General features: G+C 35.3%; 1 protein-coding gene across 5 annotated transcripts; it reads left to right on the plus strand.

Annotated features, from left to right (window-relative positions):
* Positions 1-4,396: 4,396 nt before the first annotated feature.
* On the plus strand, positions 4,397-19,289 carry LOC107814565 (protein DOUBLE-STRAND BREAK FORMATION). 5 transcript variants are annotated; one of them, XM_075219064.1, is made up of 8 exons: positions 4,397-4,728; positions 4,831-5,038; positions 5,166-5,225; positions 6,130-6,273; positions 7,032-7,158; positions 13,306-13,504; positions 13,592-13,672; positions 19,118-19,289. In XM_075219064.1, exons 1-8 carry the CDS (start codon positions 4,670-4,672, stop codon positions 19,149-19,151), a joined length of 912 nt encoding a protein of 303 aa, XP_075075165.1. In that variant the 5' UTR covers positions 4,397-4,669; the 3' UTR covers positions 19,152-19,289. The 5 variants fall into 5 exon arrangements, 4 of the variants coding, with proteins under 4 accessions (XP_075075165.1, XP_075075164.1, XP_075075166.1 ...); XR_012693895.1 differs by having other exon boundaries at positions 4,404-4,728; positions 13,597-13,672; positions 19,118-19,249; XM_075219063.1 differs by lacking the exon at positions 19,118-19,289 and having other exon boundaries at positions 13,592-13,981.
* Positions 19,290-19,910: the final 621 nt, after the last annotated feature.

Here is a 19,910-nt window from a genome sequence, read left to right on the forward strand (position 1 = left end):
CCAAATCTGATAAATAACGAAGGCATGCAACAACCTTCCATACTATGGGGCGAATTAGGCCAAGGCACACGTTGAAATAACGATACAATTCAATGATCACTGGGTCGATAGGTGGTTTGAACCCTAAAGTAAAATGGTAGGTGTAAACAAACGAATAACTAGCTTGGTATAAGGTAATTCTCTGGTTGAAAATAGAGACTAAAACTGGAAAATTTGATTTCCAATAACATTCTCTTCGAACTAGGGAGAGAAGGTCAGTAGTGATCAAACTTGGATAAAGGTCACCAGGATTAAGGGAGGCCATAGAAGAGACTTGATTCCTTATTATTTCGCGATTAGTTGCAAAAGAAAATTTCTGATGAACAATCTCTGCAACTGTGAGTTCACGCACTAGTTCATTTAAATCTCTATTCCTAGAGGAGGATCTAGGGGTTAAAGGAGCCCTAGGTTTAGAAGAGGAAGGCGTAGCAGCACTGCCCTAGGAAGAAGAACCACGATTAAATAATGAGCCAAGACTACAAAGTCTACCACCTTTCCTACTTCTAGTAGGGACAGTAAAAAGAGCAAGTTCGTCAACAATCACAACCTTAAGAGAGTCTGGTGTAGAAAAAGACATGATTGTCCAAAGGGTTAATAAATATGGCGGATATTGAAGAAGGAAGACTTCAAGAGATAAAAAAAAGAATGAAGTATTTATAAGAAGACACGGCCATCATTAAAAGTAGGTCATTATGAAGCGTCATAATGGAACCATCACTTCGTGACTGACGCAACCGCAGAAAAACCCTAAAAAGCGCAGAAAAACTGCAGAGCCAATCATTAGAAGCCACGTGGCATGGGCATTAAATAGACGTGACATACGTCACATCGGTTCTGAAGGGGACACAATGATACTCGAAAAATGGCAGCAATTCTAAACGCTTACCACTTCCTGGATTTTTAATTGGAGAAAAAAGATGTCACACGTGGAATGTTAATAAGCCGACGAAGCATGACACCTGGTATAATGGCATAGTGAAAAGTGGCATGCTCGATTAGCGAAATTAAGAATACAAGGAAGGTACGAGGAAAACACCCACGAGATAGTACAGAACAGAGGATCGGGTGTGAATAACTGTAAAAAAGAGACGCGAATGGAATGAATCAAGGTAAAAAAGAAGGGAAGCTACATGAACTAGAAGTAAATAAGGAAGGGGAATCAGAATTATTGTAAGGCATTTATAGCTACAAATATGTCAGTTATGGTTATCAATGTTAACGGACAATCAATACAATTAATACTCATAATGAATTCGTCTTAAATAGGAAAAATGTTATGATTGTATACCCCTATATAAGGATAATGAATTTTACTTGTAAAGATAAGTTCCAAGTACTACTGAAATACACTTTACGATTTCTTGCTTTATCAAAGTCTCTTCCTTAATTTTAGGGATCTACTTTCGTTTCATTCCTTATTTCTTTCTGTCTAATTTACGTTATTGCTTTCGTTATTTTTCCAAATAGATTGTTGAGGAAGTAAAGTAAAATTAGGTTATCAGTAATTCATTTTTCTTTAAATATAGGCGTTGACTGAAAATTCTATTTTTTGGTTAAACAGAACCCACCAGTAAGATTTCACTACGTTGTTATTGTTGTTGTTATTGTTGTTTATCATTTTTATGGCTCGGAATTTGGACTAGAAATTAGAATTAGTTCAGAGAAATACTAATTTACGTTATTGTTTGAGCAAACACTTGAAATAGAAAAGATATCTGATTATTTAATGGATTATTCGTAGTTTTCCTCTCTAATCTTTAAGCGTTAAGCGCTCAGTAACATTTGTTGGTTTTGTGATAGGGAAGAGTAGAGTTCAAAGAGAAAAATACTACAGTAAATTAGAAATAAGACAGACATTTACACACAATGTCAGAGATATAATTAGGGGCGTAGGTAGGAGGAAGGGGTTCATCCAACCCCTTGCCTGAAAATTACATTATGCATATAAGGTAAAAAAAATTATGTATGCATATTAGGAGTTGAATCCCTTTTTTTCAAGTTTTTTAATTTCTCGAATCCCTTGGTAAAAATCTTGTTTCTGTCATGGAATATAATAGCTGCGTTTCCACCTTTTACCTATTGCTATTCGAAATAATTTACTAAGAACCCATTTGTCCTTAAAAAATAAAAAATAAAAATTTTGAGTGACAGAATGTTGATCATCAGCCAAAGTAATAACAACTGCTTCCATTTGAGAAAATGATGATGAGGATTTTAATATTCTATGTTCAATCTGTGAGTAGGCAAAGCTCCCACAGTAGATGATCGAACACCATTCCATGCATACCTTCTTTAAATTTTCAGTCAAATCTTGGCAAGGTACTCTTCGTAATATCTCAATAACAATTTCTTTAGATATAGAAATGACATAATGTTGCTTTTTCTTTCCCTTTCTTCTCTTTGAGATCTTCATTCTTTCTTTTTCAAGTCCCTACTAATCAATAAAAAATGGTCAAATATTAAATAATGGGGTATTATTACTTTTAGCCGCGCTAGAAACTATTTACATTTGGTAATCGACAAAAAAACATATAAATTTTTAATATTTTTTGTATGTAATATACATAATGTATATATATACAAAATATATACATTTTTGGGTTATTATTTTGACAGCAGCGGTTATATAATGTCATTTTAGCACTACTTCGATAATAACAAAACTAATAACGATAAGTTGAGTTTCTTGCTCTCCTGCAACTAAAATTTTAATTTCGCAAAAAATATCGAAAATTTTGAGGAAAGGTTTTCCTGTTACAAGTGTTTGATAGTGCCAAACCATTAGATACACCAACAAAAGGACGTAATAGGCACTCATCCAATTAATTTAGGTAAGAATAAATTAATTATGCCGCCATTTTCCTGGATAAAATATATTTGGGCGAGATATGTGATGTTGAAAATGTGATAAAATATATACAAAAGTAAAGTAAAAAGGCAAAAAGTCTTTTTAAAAGGATATATGAACAATAAGAGAACGGCTGTCAAGGAAATAAATCAAATGAAAATACAAAACAAAGCAAATTAAAGAAGATATTCAAAGACCGTAGAAGAATCACCAAACCTTGCTAATCAAATTCTTGAATTAAGTTTTGTTCTCTTCCCTCTCAAAACTTATATAATTCTTACTTGGGAAATTAATAGAAATGGATATTTTGTAGTTAGAGCATATAAAGTTTTTCGCCGTCATTTCAGCTTTGATAATAACAGAAGAATCCGAAGAAAGATTACATTATAAAATTATGCAACTTAAAACTCAACATTTCAAGTAGTGGAAAAAAGATGGCAACCTCGTCTATTCCTACTTTGGTGGAAGTGGATAGTTTAGTGTGATCCTAGCAAAGCAAAAGACTAGGCCTTCCTTGTGAATGTGTTAACTGCGGAAAAATAAGTTAAACAACAAATGAGTTCTAATTAATTATGAAAAACGAAAATGTGTGTCATAATAATTGTTGATGTTTTACGTCTGGATTCAGGTAAAAGGTCCTCTGCCTCTTGGTGGAGATATAAAAGCATTGCATTTGATCTTCTTCTTTTTTTTTTTTTTGTCAAAAGATATATCTGTTGTAAAATAATACTAATAGAAAGACAAGAAAAGAGAATTGCAAAAATTCTTATTGGATAAGGTAGCTTGATATACAATACAGTACGATATGATACGTTATGAAATGGTACGTAACAACCATCCAAACAAACGGTAAGAAAAGCATGCTAACTTTTAGAGAAAGAATTCAAGCAACTATATAATCTCTTTCCTTCTAGGAAACTTTTTTTTTTGCCAGACTTAGCCATACAAAATGAAGGGACACATAAATTATTTTATATAGAGATTTGCAAGAAAGTACAATCACTATATTGCACATATATAGGCATATTTTATAATTTTAATATTATTAAGCAAATAAGATATTCAACCTTCTTGAATCAGTTTAATTCGTTTTTTCCACTCAAAACTTAATTCTTATCTCTGCAAGTTTTCCACTCAAAAATAAGATAGTTTCGTTGTTGGAACTTACAAATAATTAGAATTATTTGGTACAGAACAATCCAAAGAGATATTGCAAGCTCTTCTACTACTTTGGTGGAAGTGGATAATCAGTTTGATGCAAGCCAAGTAAATCAGGTGGGTGTTTGGACCGTAAACTCAGTTATTTTTGTATATTTAAAATTATAATGCTAATAAATAACAAAAAAGAGCAATTTGGTTTAAATTTAAATTCAGAATGTAGTACACCTTTAAAATCCAAGTTGGACCAACAACCTTTTGCAATCACTGATCAGAGAAATTTGGTGCTTAATTGTGTTAATCCCTTTTATATAGTGAAATCAAGAGGCGGTGAAAGTTCAATATATTCGTTACAGTTTTAATTCTTTTAAAGTTACACAGTCACTGTGAAATTTGTTCGACACATAAAAAAAATGATTTATATTAGGTAAATCTTACGAAATAATTTTTAAGTTCTACATTTTTATTTTTTTTACATATTTCAAGTACAAAAAAGATTTTAATAACAAAAATTTTTAGGAGGAGCTATTTGAAATTTAGCCGAGAGCACGAAAAATTAAATTCCAAAAGCCTTTAAATAAGCGCAGTTTCAAATCTTCAGCTCCTCATTTCCTTCTCGTGAAGATGTCAATTGCAGTTTCGCAGCAGATCTCCCTATTCCTATCCCAAATCGAAAGCCGGAGGTTTGTTCCATGCTCATTTTCTCTGTCTCTATTTCCGATTTATCTATAATTTTCATTCTGATTCAGTAAAATGCGCTTGATCTATGCATGTCTTTTGTGCAGATTCAATGAAGCAAATATTCGAGTTCTCGAATCCTTTTTAGCTTCGAACGACTTCAAATCCTTGGACGGGGTGGCGCGTGCTTTGAAACAGTTCATGAGAAAGGAATCTCTCTGCATTATTCAGGAAATCGCTGGAAAATCTACGGAGCATAAGCTTCTGATCGTCGATTTTCTAGTACGCGTTTTTGCTCTAATTGGAGATACTGAGGTATGAAGCTTTGGCTTTATCGAGTTTAAATTGATACATAATTTTTGTACTTTTTTATTTTGATTTGGCAAATTATTAGTAGTTATTAGCAGAAAAAGTTATTTGGAGATAGGAGTTGTTTTTGCAGGATGATGTTGATGACACTACAAATGCATATAGTGAAAGAGGGTCTGATGCGTTAAACCATGTACTTTGCTGAAATTTCGTGATAAGTAGAAGACTTACTGAAATTTTGTTGGTGTTTGTGTTCGGTAATTGTATTCTCTTTGAACTATATATGTCATGGAGATTTTTTGCTTCGAAAGTTGCTTTCTTAGCGAATTTTAGTGTTCGAATGCACTTTAATATGTATTGCTTAGTAGACTACGGATAACTTATACAGCTGTAGAAGTGGTGGTGCTTTTGGTGGTGGTTGCAGAAGGTAAGGTGACTAGCAAAAGATGTGAACAATGATTAGTTGCTGGCTGGAGAAACTGGTATTAGGTTGTACCGGTAAAGGAAATATATCCTTCCTTTTGTATATATATGCAAACTGTTTAGGGGAAAAATAGAGAAAATGAATTACTTAGTAGAAGCGATATTAGGAACATGAACCATCTGACTCTCCAATAAGTGTAATGAAGGAATAATTCTAAGCGCCACTATATACCTGACGGCTTAAGCTGAAATTCTTTGAAGCAAAGGAGAGGAGATCAATTTGATGACTCGTAGCCATATTTATGGATCACAATTTGGCTGACTGTGAGATTTAAGAGTTTAGTGTACGTGGTCTTCAACTGAATGTCATTGTACATAGTCGTGAAAGTTTATTTGCTATTAGAAACATGGCACCGTGGTTCAAAGTTCATCTGTTTGGAACTTGCTAGATATGCTTACATAACTTATCAGATGTGACAGTGTCTTAAATGTTATTCGACATCCAAAGTGGTATGCATATCCTATGCTGTGAAACTTTTTACAAGTTACAACTGACAATGGTTTTAATTTCTTCTGTTGTACCATTTTTCTTTTTTATCTTTTTATGTTAAGAATTACTAATATCTTATTTTTTGTTCCAAGTACGTGACTCTTGACTATTTGGATATTCACAGAGTTGCTTGGCCTTGAGATATGAGGCATTGCTTATGAGAGAGCAAAAAGCCACCAGTGATCAAGGACTTCTTGTTTCATATAGTGAGTGGCTCACTTTTGCTGAGCATTCACTGGAAAATGGCTTTTGTTCCATCGCAAAGAAGGTAAATTTCTGTCAAAATTTTGTACTTGTAAGCATATTACATGTGGAAAAGGGCACAGAATAAAACTTCTAGTATGTGCAGTTCGCAGCAAATTTAAGCTCACTTCGTCTGATTTTGATCTCTGCTTTACAATTCATTGTACGCTACTGGCATGTTAAGGTCGGAGTTATTCTAAACTAAAGTACTGCTCGTACTGTTCCTAGTTCTTCATTTATGTGCATGTAAAGGATTAGTTCCAAAATCACAGCTTGAAGGTTCTCATTGTGTCATCATGGTTTTCCCTTATGGATATGTTTGTAAATCAGCCAGAAGTGAACTTTTTAATAGGTTCTAGCTGGGCTGGAATAACTAAATTTATTTGATCTGACATTCAGCGAAAATCCCAAAACTTTGGTTACCTCTATGCCTCTTGTTGGAGGACATCTCTTTACGTAGGCTACATAACTAGGAATTACACTTCACTTCTGAAAACATCTCCTTATAATTGGCCCCTTCTCCTCAGCTATGAGTTCTCCTGTTTCTAGAATAGTATGGACAATTTGTGATGGTAGGAATTAGATCAGTAAAGCTACTTAACTATTGCATGTTTAACATCTTGCTGACAAAAATAAACTATGTATTTCACTCGATGCTAGCTATTTTGTGCGTTACCTTTACGTACCTTGTATCTTATGGCATCAAAATCTAGAGATTTTATAATAACCTACAGCTTATAGCGAGCCTATCTCAATATCCGCCTGTAAATTGTACTTTTGCAGGCATGTGAAAAGGCACTTTTATGCTTTGAGATGAACATCGTGATTGACCCTGGAAAAGATGACTTTGTAATTGAAAAAATTAAGAAGCTTAAAGATATTGCTGTGATCTCGGCTTCTTCAAGATCAGGTATTTTCAAGTAATAACATTTCGTTAAGATCAATCATGTCTTGACCTTCATAGTTAACGTCAGTCGTACTCTACTTTGGTATACTATGCTCTATGATTTGCTTCTATTATCATCATTTCCTGTTTACTTAATAGCAGATTACCCCAGACCTCACACGTGGGATTATACTGGGTTGTTGTTGTTGTTGTTAATAGTGTTGAATTCTGTAATGAACGCTAATTCAATGTGTGTGTGTGAGATTGATCGAGAGAACAAAAGAGAGAATAGAAGCAGGGGAGATAGAACTGTAATAGAGTTGCAGAAGAAAATGATTTTTTTCTCTTACATTTACAATGTGTAATACAAGTATTTATATACAATTGACTAACCATGGTTAAGTTAACAACTAACTATAGTTAAGTACCGTGTGCACTGGCACTATCTTCTACACCCCCTCAAGCTAGGGGAAATGAAGATGTTCTTCATTCCTAGCTTGGAAAGCAAGTGATGATGCTGCAGACGAGAAAGACCCTTAGTAAGAACATCAGCAGGCTGTTCAGTCGAGGCAAGGTACATAGTCTTGACCAAACCTTGCTGGATCTTCTCGCGAATGAAGTGACAGTCGATGTCAATGTGCTTTGTCCGTTCATGAAAAACAGGATTGGCAGCAATCTGGATAGCAGATTTGCTATCACAGTGAAGAGGCACAGGTAGATGAAGCTGAACATTGAGCTCTTTGAATAAGCCAAGTGATCTCAGCGACCGTTGATGCCATACTCCTGTACTCTGCTTCAGCAGAGCTCCTTGAAATGGTAGACTGCTTCTTTGACTTCCAGGAGATGAGAGAATCACCATACATGATAAGGTATCCTGTGATAGATCGTCTAGTGTTGAGGCAGGAAGCCCAGTCTGCATCACAAAATGCATGCAGCTGGGCAGCACTAGAAGCAGAAAAGAGAATACCCAAGCCAGGAGCAGACTTGATGTATCTGACCACACGGCTAGCAGCTTCCATGTGAGACACTTTGGGAGCATGCATAAATTGGCTAAGAGTTTGTACTGCAAAAGAAATATCAGGACGACTGATGGTCAAATAGAGTAGTCGACCAATCAGTCGTTGATATACACTGGGGTCAGCAAGCAATTGATCATCATTTTCTCCAATATGTTGATCAAAAACAACTGAGGTAAGCTTAAGATTAGGCTCCAATGGAGTAGCTAAAGGCTTAGATCCAGTTAACCCCAAATCAGAGAGGAGTTCTAGAGCATACTTTCGTTGATGCATCAATATGCCCTCCTTACTTCTAGCAAATTCCAACCCAAGGAAGTATCTAAACTCACCAAGATCTTTAATTTTGAAACTATGCTGTAGAATGTCCTTAGTTTCCTGAATGAGATCAGAATCATTGCCTGTGATCAAGAGATCATCTACATAGATCAAAACTACAACCATTTTGTCCAGCACCTTCTTAGTGAGTAAAGAGTAATCTAGATGACTCTGAATAAAACCAGAAGACACCAAAGCAGTAGTTAACTTGATGTTCCACTGACGAGAGGCTTGCTTAAGTCCATAGAGAGACTTAAGCAGCCTACAAACATGGTGATCTCCAGGTGACTGTGTGAAGCCAGGAGGTAATTGCATATAAACCTTCTCAGTTAAATCACCTTGCAGGAATGCATTAAACACGTCCATCTGATAAATTTGCCAGTTGTGAGCTGCTGCTAGAGACATAACTGCCCTTACTGTTACCATTTTCACTACAAAAGAAAAAGTCTCCTGAGAGTCAATTCCCTCCTTTTGACCGTAACCTTTTACAACCAGTCGTGCTTTAAACCTTTCAATATCACCTGAAGCTTTATACTTTATCTTGTACACCCATTTGCAACCAATGGCTTTCTTCCCATGAGGAAGAGGCATGATGGACCAAGTATGATTATCCTCCAATGCTTGAATCTCTGCTTTCATAGCATCAACCCATCTTGGGTCCTTAGCAGCTTCAGAATAGGTTCTTGGTTCCACTTCAGTAGATAGCTTAGCAACAAGGCTTTGATAATTAGGTGCAAGAGCTTTGTAATTCAATACAGAAGAGATAGGGTACAGACAAGTGTTGGCAGTCTTTTTTCCTTTATCTGGTTGGACATAATCTTGAAGCCAAATGGGAGCCTTACTAACTCTGCCTGATTTTCTTTATGGTTCTGAAGGAAGTACTGGAGGTTGAGAGGAAGAATGCACCTTTGATACAATAGGGATTTCTGGAACAGGAGGAGAATTTGATGCAGACAATGTAGGAGCAGTAAGGATTTCTGATGTAGCAGGAACTTCTGATGCAGTAGGAGAAGCTGGTGCTGATACTGTAGGAATTAGAGGCTCAACTGAAGCATGTTGTCTCAATTCTTCATAAGAAGGAAACCTAGAAGAGGGCTGAAAAACAACTGGTTGTTTAGTAGCCATGTGTTGTTGGAAAGGAAAGACTCCTTCATTGAAAACCACATCTCTGCTAACAAAAATAGACTTGTTGTCCATGTCATACAGTTTATAACCTTTCTAAGTAGAAGCATAACCTAGCAACACTGACTTGATTGCTCTAGATTCAAACTTGTCTCTTCTAACCAAGTTAGTAGCATAACATAGACTGCCAATGACCCTCATATGTGACAAATTAGGTGGTTTGTTGTATAGCAGCTCAAAAGGAAATTTGTTTCCCAGCACTGATGATGGAACTCTATTGATCGCATAGACTGTTGATTCTACACAGTCTCCCCAGAATCTAAGAGGTAGATGTCCTTGAAATCTGATAGCCCGAGCAGTTTCTAGGATATGTCTATGCCTCCTTTCTACCACCCCATTTTGTTGTGGGGTATATGGGCAAGAACTCTGATGCAGAATACCATACTATTTGAACAATGTGCTGCAATGTCTGTTAATGAATTCTGAGCCATTATCTGATCTAAAGATCTTTATCCTCTTGTTAAACTGATTCAACACCATCACTATAAAGTCTTTCAGTATAGTAATTACATCAGACATAAGTTGCAACATGAAAATCCAAGTCCATCTAGAAAAATCATCAACCAATGTTAGAAAATATCTCATTCCATTATAAGTAGGTACCTTGTATGGCCCCCAAACATCCATATGAACCAGATGAAAAGAATCATTTGTCTTAGTACTACTAACTGGAAAAGGAACTCTTGTTTGTATAGCTAAAGGACAAATGTCACAGTGACTTATTGTAAAACTAGAATTATTTCTAAAAACATTAATCTTCCTGATTACTGCCATAGGCACATGCCCTAACCTCTTGTGCCAAATACCTGCATTCAACTCTCCAGAAACTGCCATTGCTTTTGCTTCTCCAGCAAACTGTTTCATTTTCCTTGAGCTTAGGACATATAAGCCATCTTCTTCCTTACCAGTCTCCTTCACCCTCCCAGTGGGAAAAAACATGGCACAACAGTTCAAAGCCTTTGTTAGTTTGGACACAGAGAGAAGATTAAACTTAAAATCTGGTACACAAAGCACATCCTCAATCAAGTCACCTCCTGCTAAGTGACAATCCCCTCAAGATTAGGTAGCTGAACCTTCCCAGAATTTCCTACTGACACACCATTTTTCAGTGCAGATTCATCATTAATCATGTGATTTGTTGCCCCTGTATCTACTATCTATCTTAGTACATTCAAATTATCAGATAAGTTTTTACCTGCCATGTTTGCACTAGCCTCAGATACTTGAGACTTGTTCAATAGTGTTAATATTTGATTGTACTCTTCTGTAGTGAAGAATGGAGCTAAGACTTGTCCATTTCCTTGTTGTTGTTCAGTATTAACTACATGATGACCCTGTGCAATATTCTGCTGTTGTTGATTGAGAACAAGATCAGCTACATGATTACCTCTTATGACTGCATTTGCTTTCTTCTTCCCTTTGAAATCAGCCGGATAACCTATTATCTTATAACAGTTCTCCTTGAGGTGACCTTTCATTTTACAAAACTCACAGTGCATGAGCTTGTAGCAATTCTCCCTGTTATGCCCTTTCATGTTGCAAAAATCACAAAACATAGGAAAATTTCTTCTAGGTTTCTGAGTTCCTCTCATGTTAGTAGTAAAGAGTGTAGTGGGATCAATGTGTTCACCTAACCCATAACCACCACCATATACTAATTTTTGACTTTCATCCTAAGCAATTAAAGCAAATGCTTGATTTACAGATGGTGTTGAAGACATCATTAGAATTTGACTGCGAGCTTGACTATAACCATCGTTTAGGCCCATTAGAAATTGCAATAACCTTTGATTTGTCAGATGAGTAACAAAGTCCTTGGACTTATCACAGCAGGAAGGCACAGGCATGATAGAATCAGTTTCATCCCAAAGATCTTTCAATTTTGAGTAATAAACAGAGACCGGTGAAACACCTTGAGTCAATGTAGCAACCTCCTTATGAAGATGATAAATTCTAGTAAGATTAACCCTATCAAATTTCTCCTTTAAATCATTCCAAACAGAATAAGCATCAGGACGAAAGAGTATACCGCTAAGAAGCTCCTTGCTTACATTGCTCGTAATCCACGATTTCACCAAAGCATTGCAACGATCCCATTGTTTCTCCAGATCCTTGCCAATAGTATCTCGACGAACAGTGTCGTCGATAAATCCGAGCTTATTTTTGCATTCCAGCGCCAGCAACATCGCTCGACTCCAAATGCTGTAATTTTCCATTTCGATGAGCAATATTCCGGTTTGTACCACTCCCGGCGAATCTGATGGCTGTAGATACAGCGGATGATTGTGATCAATTATGTTGGAGCTAGATTCAGCAGTAGAATTCACCATAATTGCAAAATTAGGTTTTCAATTGAACTTCGAAAATGAAGAATTTCTCGATTTCCTTTCTGAATTGCCGAAGAAAATCCCTAAATTCTCTCAATTAGAAGCTCTGATACCATGTTGAATTCTGTAATGAACGCTAATTCAATGTGTGCGTGTGAGATTGATCGAGAGAACAGAAGAGAGAATAGAAGCATGGGAGATCAAACTGTAATAGAGTTGCAGAAGAAAATGATTTTTTTCTCTTACATTTACAATGTGTAATACAAATATTTATATACAATTGACTAACCATGGTTAAGTTAACAACTAACTATAGTTAAGTGACCCAACTAACTAAGTACCGTGTGTACTGGCACTATCTTCTACAAATAGCATATTAGATAATGTTATGGCTACCTTGTCTAAAAATATTTCACGTTATCTAGAGCACTCACAATTTCTAGAACCAAATTGTGTAACCAGATAACACTTTCATGAAAGGTCCATTATTTACTAGAGCAGAGCATACATGTACAAGGCTGACTATGGGATGATAAGTTTCACATGGCTTTTCAGTTGTGTTGTTTGAATTGACTCATTTTGAGTAGCCTTATTTGTGATTCCAAGAAAAAATAACTACTATATGTTCAGTTCCTGTGAAAGTAGTCTGATCTCTTGAGGAAGATTGGACCAGAGCATGTTGCACAGTATGCATCACTCACGTCGTATGCAAATACAAGTATTTTGGTTATTAACTTTTGTAATCCTCAAGAATGGCGTCGATATTTTTCCTATCACAGAATCTATTTTGGAGGATTTGATGAAAGCAAGTGCAAAAAGATTTAACAATGATAATAAGGATGTACTTGAAAACTTTAGAATCTGCTCATAATTACTCAAGGGTAAAAAGGAAGTAGGAAAGATTGCTGTATTTCCTTAGTTTTAGCTTTAGAAAGTACTTTTCTCCCAGAAACTAGTATCTTTTAACATATAGCTATTAGCTTATTTTTTATGAATCATCAAGAAACTAGAAACTGCAAGGAAAGATGGGAATAGCAGAATTTGAGCAGGTTGATATGTCTTAATTATATGGAAAAATCAGGGATAGGTAGAGGATGCAGCAGCCTGAAAAATAAAAACTAAGGACTTTTATCTTTGTTTTTGACTTCTCTTGCATTGTATGTCCTTGACATGTTATAGTTGAATCATTGGATTGGATTATTGAATTGAATTCTGTAAGTTAGTGGAATGTCATCAAATGTTCCTTCAGAGCATGTAACAAGAAGGGGCGGCGAAGGGGAAGTTAACAATTATCAGTTCATTATTGCTAAAGCTTTCTAGTGGTACATTAGTTCAGGCGCAGGCAGCAGAATACTTCAAGAAGAAAACAATTCTGCAGACCTCACAAGAATCCTACATTTCTGTGGAAGCCAAAAGCTCAGGAAGCACTCTATTTAGAAATGGAATCAAAAGGCGTCACAGGCGCCAATTGGATGAACATCGACATTTGGAACAGAACGAAGAAGCGTCTGGAGACGTGCCAAATATTTGGTAGGTTATTCTGCCAATATCCTTCCTTCCCCTGCCCACTTAAGCCAAATATCATATTAATTTCATCGCTTAATTACAATTTGGTAGTGCAGGAATGATTCTTCTTAGAAGTATTACGATATTAGAGGTCACCAATTTGATAAAGAGATCAATTGCCCTTTCCATATGGTTAGTACAATCTCTCCCACAGATGATTACTTTGATATAGCACGATACAGTTACTACGATATATTTGAATCTTATAAGAAATTTGGTCGTTTCCGTATGCCTACGAAAAGAGCCAACTTTTGTGCTGTCGCGAGAACCTCTTGTTTCATCTATTCATTCTCCTCTTCAACATTTGCTCCTACAATATAATAAATAATTAGACGTCCCCTCTGGACAATTGTGATCAGTATCACTTTATGGCAATTTAGAATATAGTTAAAAAAGACAAGGTCAGACTGCCTGCTTTGTCTCTTCTTGACCTGAGTCCTGCAATGTGAACCTTGCATGCTGGTGATAAGCCTTCAAATAAAATATGTTTCTTAGGGAATCTGTAGTTAATTCTAAGCAACAAACAATGAGTACATTTGCAGCTAGAAATTTAATTAGCTTCGGCCCCTCTCCATGCAATCACGTGCCTATGCAGTTGAGTCTTCTGTCAGTTTTCATAATTAAGCAAATTGGATTAGATAAAGCCTACGAGTCAAAACCAGCGTGTTGCCTTAGTAAGAAAAGGCTCAGGCATATAAAAATTTCTTGAAATCAAATTACGCATAGCAACATTCACAACTAATTGATGATGGATTCTTAATGAATCCTCTTATGGGCTATGACCGATCTTAGCCCCTAACTCACCCTTTCTTGACATTGCAGAGGAAATATTAGATTTTCGTGGAAATTTTTTCTTAACTTTCATTAGACGGGGAAGGGGGATAGTAAGAATTATCTCACTATTGTATGAAAAACCTCCACCTTCTAACGATACCATTATACAATGAGCCTTGGCAGCTATATTGCCCGGACTCTCTAAAATGATGCCACACCCATATCAGATCCTTCAAAAATACACTATTTTTAGAGGATCCGACACGTACCCAGTACCATTTTCGGAGAGTCCGAGCAACATAGCTTGGCAATAGTCTTCATGGAATTAATTCTCACCGATGTTTGCCACTTTTTTTCCTTTGGTTTTTTCCTTTACATTTCTGTTTGCAATAAATAAAAAAAGCGCAATCTGGTACACAAATTATCTCGCATTCACACATGGTCGGGGAAGGGTCGCATCCCTAAGGGTGATGTAGACTGTCTACCCTAGTACAAGTATTAATTACTATTTTCACGATTCAACCCTTGACCTACCGATCACATGAAAGCAACTTTACCTTTGCTCCTAGGTTCCTTCAAAACTGACCCAAAAAATGAAAAAAAAAAAAAAAAAAGAAGATAAATTCTCAGTCGAATAGAACCCGAAGCTTAGGGAACCCAAGAGCGCTTTCCAGCAGCAAGTGGATCTCCGCTAAGTTGTCTCTTCAAACTCCCCAAAACTCTAAGCAGGCAAGTAGCTATGCTGTCAAAGATTAGATTACCTTGAATTTCCATCCATTTAGTTGTCTTAACATGAAAAAAGACAAAAGAAAGAAGAAAACATCCATTTTCCCAATAATCGAATCTTCCATATCACCAAGTGCAATTAATGGATGCATTGAAGCTCGCATGTTTTTTATTTTCTCTAAGACGGTACTGAAGATGTCTGTTTTTCACCCTTACTTTATTCATCACCTTAAAATATTAGTAAAATAAGTGATTATGCCATAACCCCATAAACAATATTTACAAGGTTCTCATCCTGTCGACCACGTCTCTTCTTCCTAAGAGGGTTACTTGATTTGAAAATTGAAATTGGAAACTGAAATAGAAAAAGTTCGTGTTGTAGGAAGTAAAAAATGATTTAACTTATATACGCTAGTGTAAAAAATTTATGTTAAAGGTTAAAGGATTTAACCTACTTCGTTTCTAGGTTATTGATCCTATTTTTTATGCATTGATACATATAATCATATTGAAGTATTAACCTAAATAGTCATCCACTCAATCACTTAAACTAAAAATAGTTGACGGACATATAATACATATATAATATGTATATAACCATGGATAAGTATATAATGTATGTATACCGGCTAGTAATTATAAATTGTGAATCTGTCGACTTCTTGTATAAAACTCCCAACCATATTTTAGGTGATCTGGTTGTAATAAAATTATTTTTACGTTGTCATTGTATAAAAGTTAAATTCAAAGAAAAAAAATGACCTGGTTAGTAGACTAGTGAACATAGAAAAATGGGTATGATAATTATTCAATTGTGTTCTAGTAGCTGGGAAAGAGAGCTGTTTTCCTCGGAATAGAAGATAAGAAGTTTGGAATCATGTGGAAAGCATTAAATGCTGAAGAGTGAGAATCGAACTTAGGGTTCTTCAATTCTCATTTGTTTAGGAGTATCATTTCAGAAACCTCGTGATACATTTTGCTCCAATTTGCTGTGGAGATTTTTAATTCTAGTTGTCGTGCTAAGCCATAACTACAGAAGAATCTTTTCATTTTCATGCCAACTACTTAATGGTGAATCAGACGTGTAACAGCTTAAATTACTTAATTTTGTGCATGTTACCAGTTACCACTCATGTCCTATTAAATTACAATCCTTTTGTTCTCATTTTGGTCGTCTCCAATTAATATCCAACTTTTCCAAATCTTGGATGTTAAAGAGACGACACTTGGACGAAATTAATAAGTAACCTGCCAAAATTAATTTTCTTGCTCTTGACAAAAAAAGAGTACTATCTGAGAAGACCGTTTATTTTTGGGCTTCATCTTACAAACATAAACTTTTTTCTCCTTTAAATGGAAGTAGATAAAAAAGTAGAAGAATTAACCTAAATAGCTGCCCACCAACCACTAAATTAAAAATAGCTAGTCGGTGTATAATATATGTACAAATATGTACATAACCGTATATAATTAATGTATAATAATTTATGTATACTAGCTAGAAAGAGTAAATAATGAATATATAGCTGGCTATTTGTGTAAAGATCCCTATGCAACTAAGCCCCCCCCCCCCCCCTCCCCCTTCCCTCTCTCTCTTTAAGCTTGAAAAAGAATTTGTCAGACAAGATTTTAGCTCATAGCATTTGAATTCAGGAGATCTGCTAAATATGTTCGAACATAATATTTCGTATGTGTACATAGGGGTGATTGATGGCTTTTCCAGCCATTACTATAGAGGTAATTGGAAGTTGGAATTTGTGTTAAGCACGTCGTATTTTGTAGATTAAACAACTTTAACACATGGTTTACAGACTAAACGATAATTTCCTTTAATAAGAGTCCTTAATTAATGTCTTAAACAATAATTTCCTTTAATAAGAGTCCTTAATTAATGTCTACCAAAATATTGTTCGGCTGCCGGTGGACAAGTCAATTGACACAAATTAAACCTTAAAAGGTCTAAATGTGGAAAATGAGAGGAAAAATTTAAGGTTTGCCCAACTCGATTTGCGCCAATATAAAATGAGCAGTATTTTGAAATTCAATAGACACTCCCCCGTCTCAAATTATTTTTCATATATCTTTTTCCACGGCTCTTAGAAAATATTAATTAGAAGTGATTTTTGACTATTTTACCCTTATTTATGTTTTAAAATATAATCTATCTTGATTGAATATTTATTCAATTTATGTGCCATGTCCATCTTCAAGAATAATTACTGCTAAGGGTAAAATGAGAAAAAAATAATTAATTTCGTCTCGAACTTCTAAAATGAGAAATAATTTGAGACAATTATTTTTAGAAATCACGATAAATAATTTGAGACAGAGGGAGAGGGAGTAGTAATTTTCTCTTACTAGCTCGAGCTTCTTTTTCCTAAAAAGAGAACTGAAATTTCATGAGTGGCTCCTGCTTTCTTTATGCACTAGTAGTATACCATAATTTTTTAGACCTCTCATTAGGTAAGGTTACCTGCAATAAGAGATAACTGTTTAATAAGCATGACCGGTAATTAACTTGAAAAATAGAATAAAAATAAAATAACATGTTACAATAAATGTGATACTGTTATTATTCTTCTACACCGTTATTGTATGTAGCTTGAATTGGCCAAAGAAAGAAAAAAATGGAGTACTACTTAATGTTTAGCTTCATTTGGGTAATCTGGGTAATTTGAATCCAATTTTCACCTAATTAAGTGGTAGTACAAGGGTTGAACAGGTTATTAGAAAGACATATTATCTAACTAAAATTTTATGTTTTCATGTGAATGTCCGCCAACAAACATTCACGTCGAGCTCATCTTTCTCTTGCTCGGGGTTAGGACTTTTGCATCGTTACTCACCATTTTGCTAAACCCTAACCCTAGTTGTTCTACCATGAATTTATTGCCCCTTGTCTTATCTAGTCTTTGATTTAAAGCACGTCTTAAAAAAAACACGTCTTTTCTTGATATTTAAAAATATTTCATTTGCAACCTTCATTATTTATTACTACTAGTAGTTAGTGTCAATATTAGTATATACTCCTAGCTACAAAGTATATGGATCTCAAATATACACGGGTCAAACAATAACGTGGAAATTAATCAAACTGCATTAGTTGCCAACCTTTAATGCATCTTGGCGGTGGTCAACCTCTCGTCCTTGATTCTTTATCATGATTTAATTTACTGGACAAACTAACTCAAAGAGTAATAAAATGAAGCTCGAAATGATTATTTTTTGTTTTCTTTATTAATCCGTAAAGATTTCCAACTTTATAATCATGATTAATCTTTCATGGACCTCTTTTTTTTTAATTGGAATTGTTCACAATATTTTATTGTCTCTCCATTCTAAAGCGTTATAAATAGGTTCCCAGCTCATTCTCTTCCAAACTACACTTTGTCCTAGCTAGCTACCACTACTACATCTCTCTTCCTTAATTACTTCTCATTAAAGAGAAATTTCTCTTAGTTCAAGTTGTCTCTTTGGCACAAAATGGGATCAGGAAGTTCTCCTTGTGCTTCCTGCAAATTATTAAGGCGTCGCTGTGCCAAAGACTGCATCTTTGCTCCTTACTTTCCTCCTGATGATCCCCACAAGTTTGCCATTGTTCACAAGGTGTTTGGTGCTAGCAACGTTAGCAAGATGTTGCAGGTTTCTCCTTCTTTCTCTCACCCTTAATACATCCTTCTTATGTAATACTGTCATACATCAACCCAAAAAACAACATTAATTAAACCCTTTATTAAGTAACTTTCACGTAGGGTTGTGCTATCATTTAAATCTACGTTTCTTTTAAAAGTAAAATAAAACTTGAAATGACTAAAAATGTCAAATGGAGAAACTCCGAGCACTTATCCCTTTAGTCGGCTCTATATGGTGTGAATCCAGACTTCCCCGATGCATTAAAGCAAATGAACTTGAAATGGCTTTTATATACCTATAGTAGTGTGTTTACTTCTTTATATTTTGGCTCCTGTATATAGTAGTGAAAATTCTGATTCTGCCACCGACGTAGAGGGGTGGTTTCATCATGTTATACAACATTTTGTAAGGTATCTTTTTTTCTTGGTATACATTTATATTCAGGAACTTCCAGTACAACAGAGAGCAGATGCAGTAAGCAGTTTGGTATATGAAGCGAATGCAAGAGTGAGAGATCCCGTTTATGGATGTGTAGGTGCAATCTCCTTGTTACAGAATCAAGTATCCCAATTACAAATGCAACTGGCTGTAGCTCAAGCAGAGATATTATGCATCCAAATGCAGCAAGAGCCTGTTCCCAGCTTGCCAACAACGTGTCTAATGGAACCTCATGTCGAGAAATCATCACCATTTTCAACAAGTAACGCTACTAATTATAACTTCAATAATAATCTGCAATCTTACCTCAGCTTTACGTCCTCTAGCACTAGTCATGTAATGCAAGACCCTGTAAAGAGAGAGTCTCTCTGGACATAAAAACTAGCTAGGCGCGCAGCTCTTGTTTAATTTGGTCATCTTGTTTTTTAGCTGGCTATATGTTTTGGACTTCTTAAGTAATGAAGTGCTAGCATTTCGACTGTTTCTACTGTTGAATATTACAACTCTCTATCTTCCATTTTATATGATAGTACTCTTTTATTTTTCGGAAAAGGGTTCAAAATGTCTCTAAACTATTGGAAAAGGTTTAAAAATATCTTTCATTCACCTATTGGGCTAAAAATACCTTCCATCCACCTTTTTGGTTCACTTATGCCCTTTGACCGTTAGGTCAAGGGTGAATTAAAAATAATTACTTCAAAAAAAAGTTGCAAAATATTTTTGTTTTTTTAAACTAATGCACAGTCGTCCACTAATTTAGTAAAGTCTTCTACTTCTTTTTTAAATTTTTACAAAAAAA

Source organism: Nicotiana tabacum, chromosome 8 (assembly GCF_000715075.1).
Source record: "Nicotiana tabacum cultivar K326 chromosome 8, ASM71507v2, whole genome shotgun sequence".
NCBI classification, from domain to species: Eukaryota; Viridiplantae; Streptophyta; class Magnoliopsida; order Solanales; family Solanaceae; genus Nicotiana; species Nicotiana tabacum.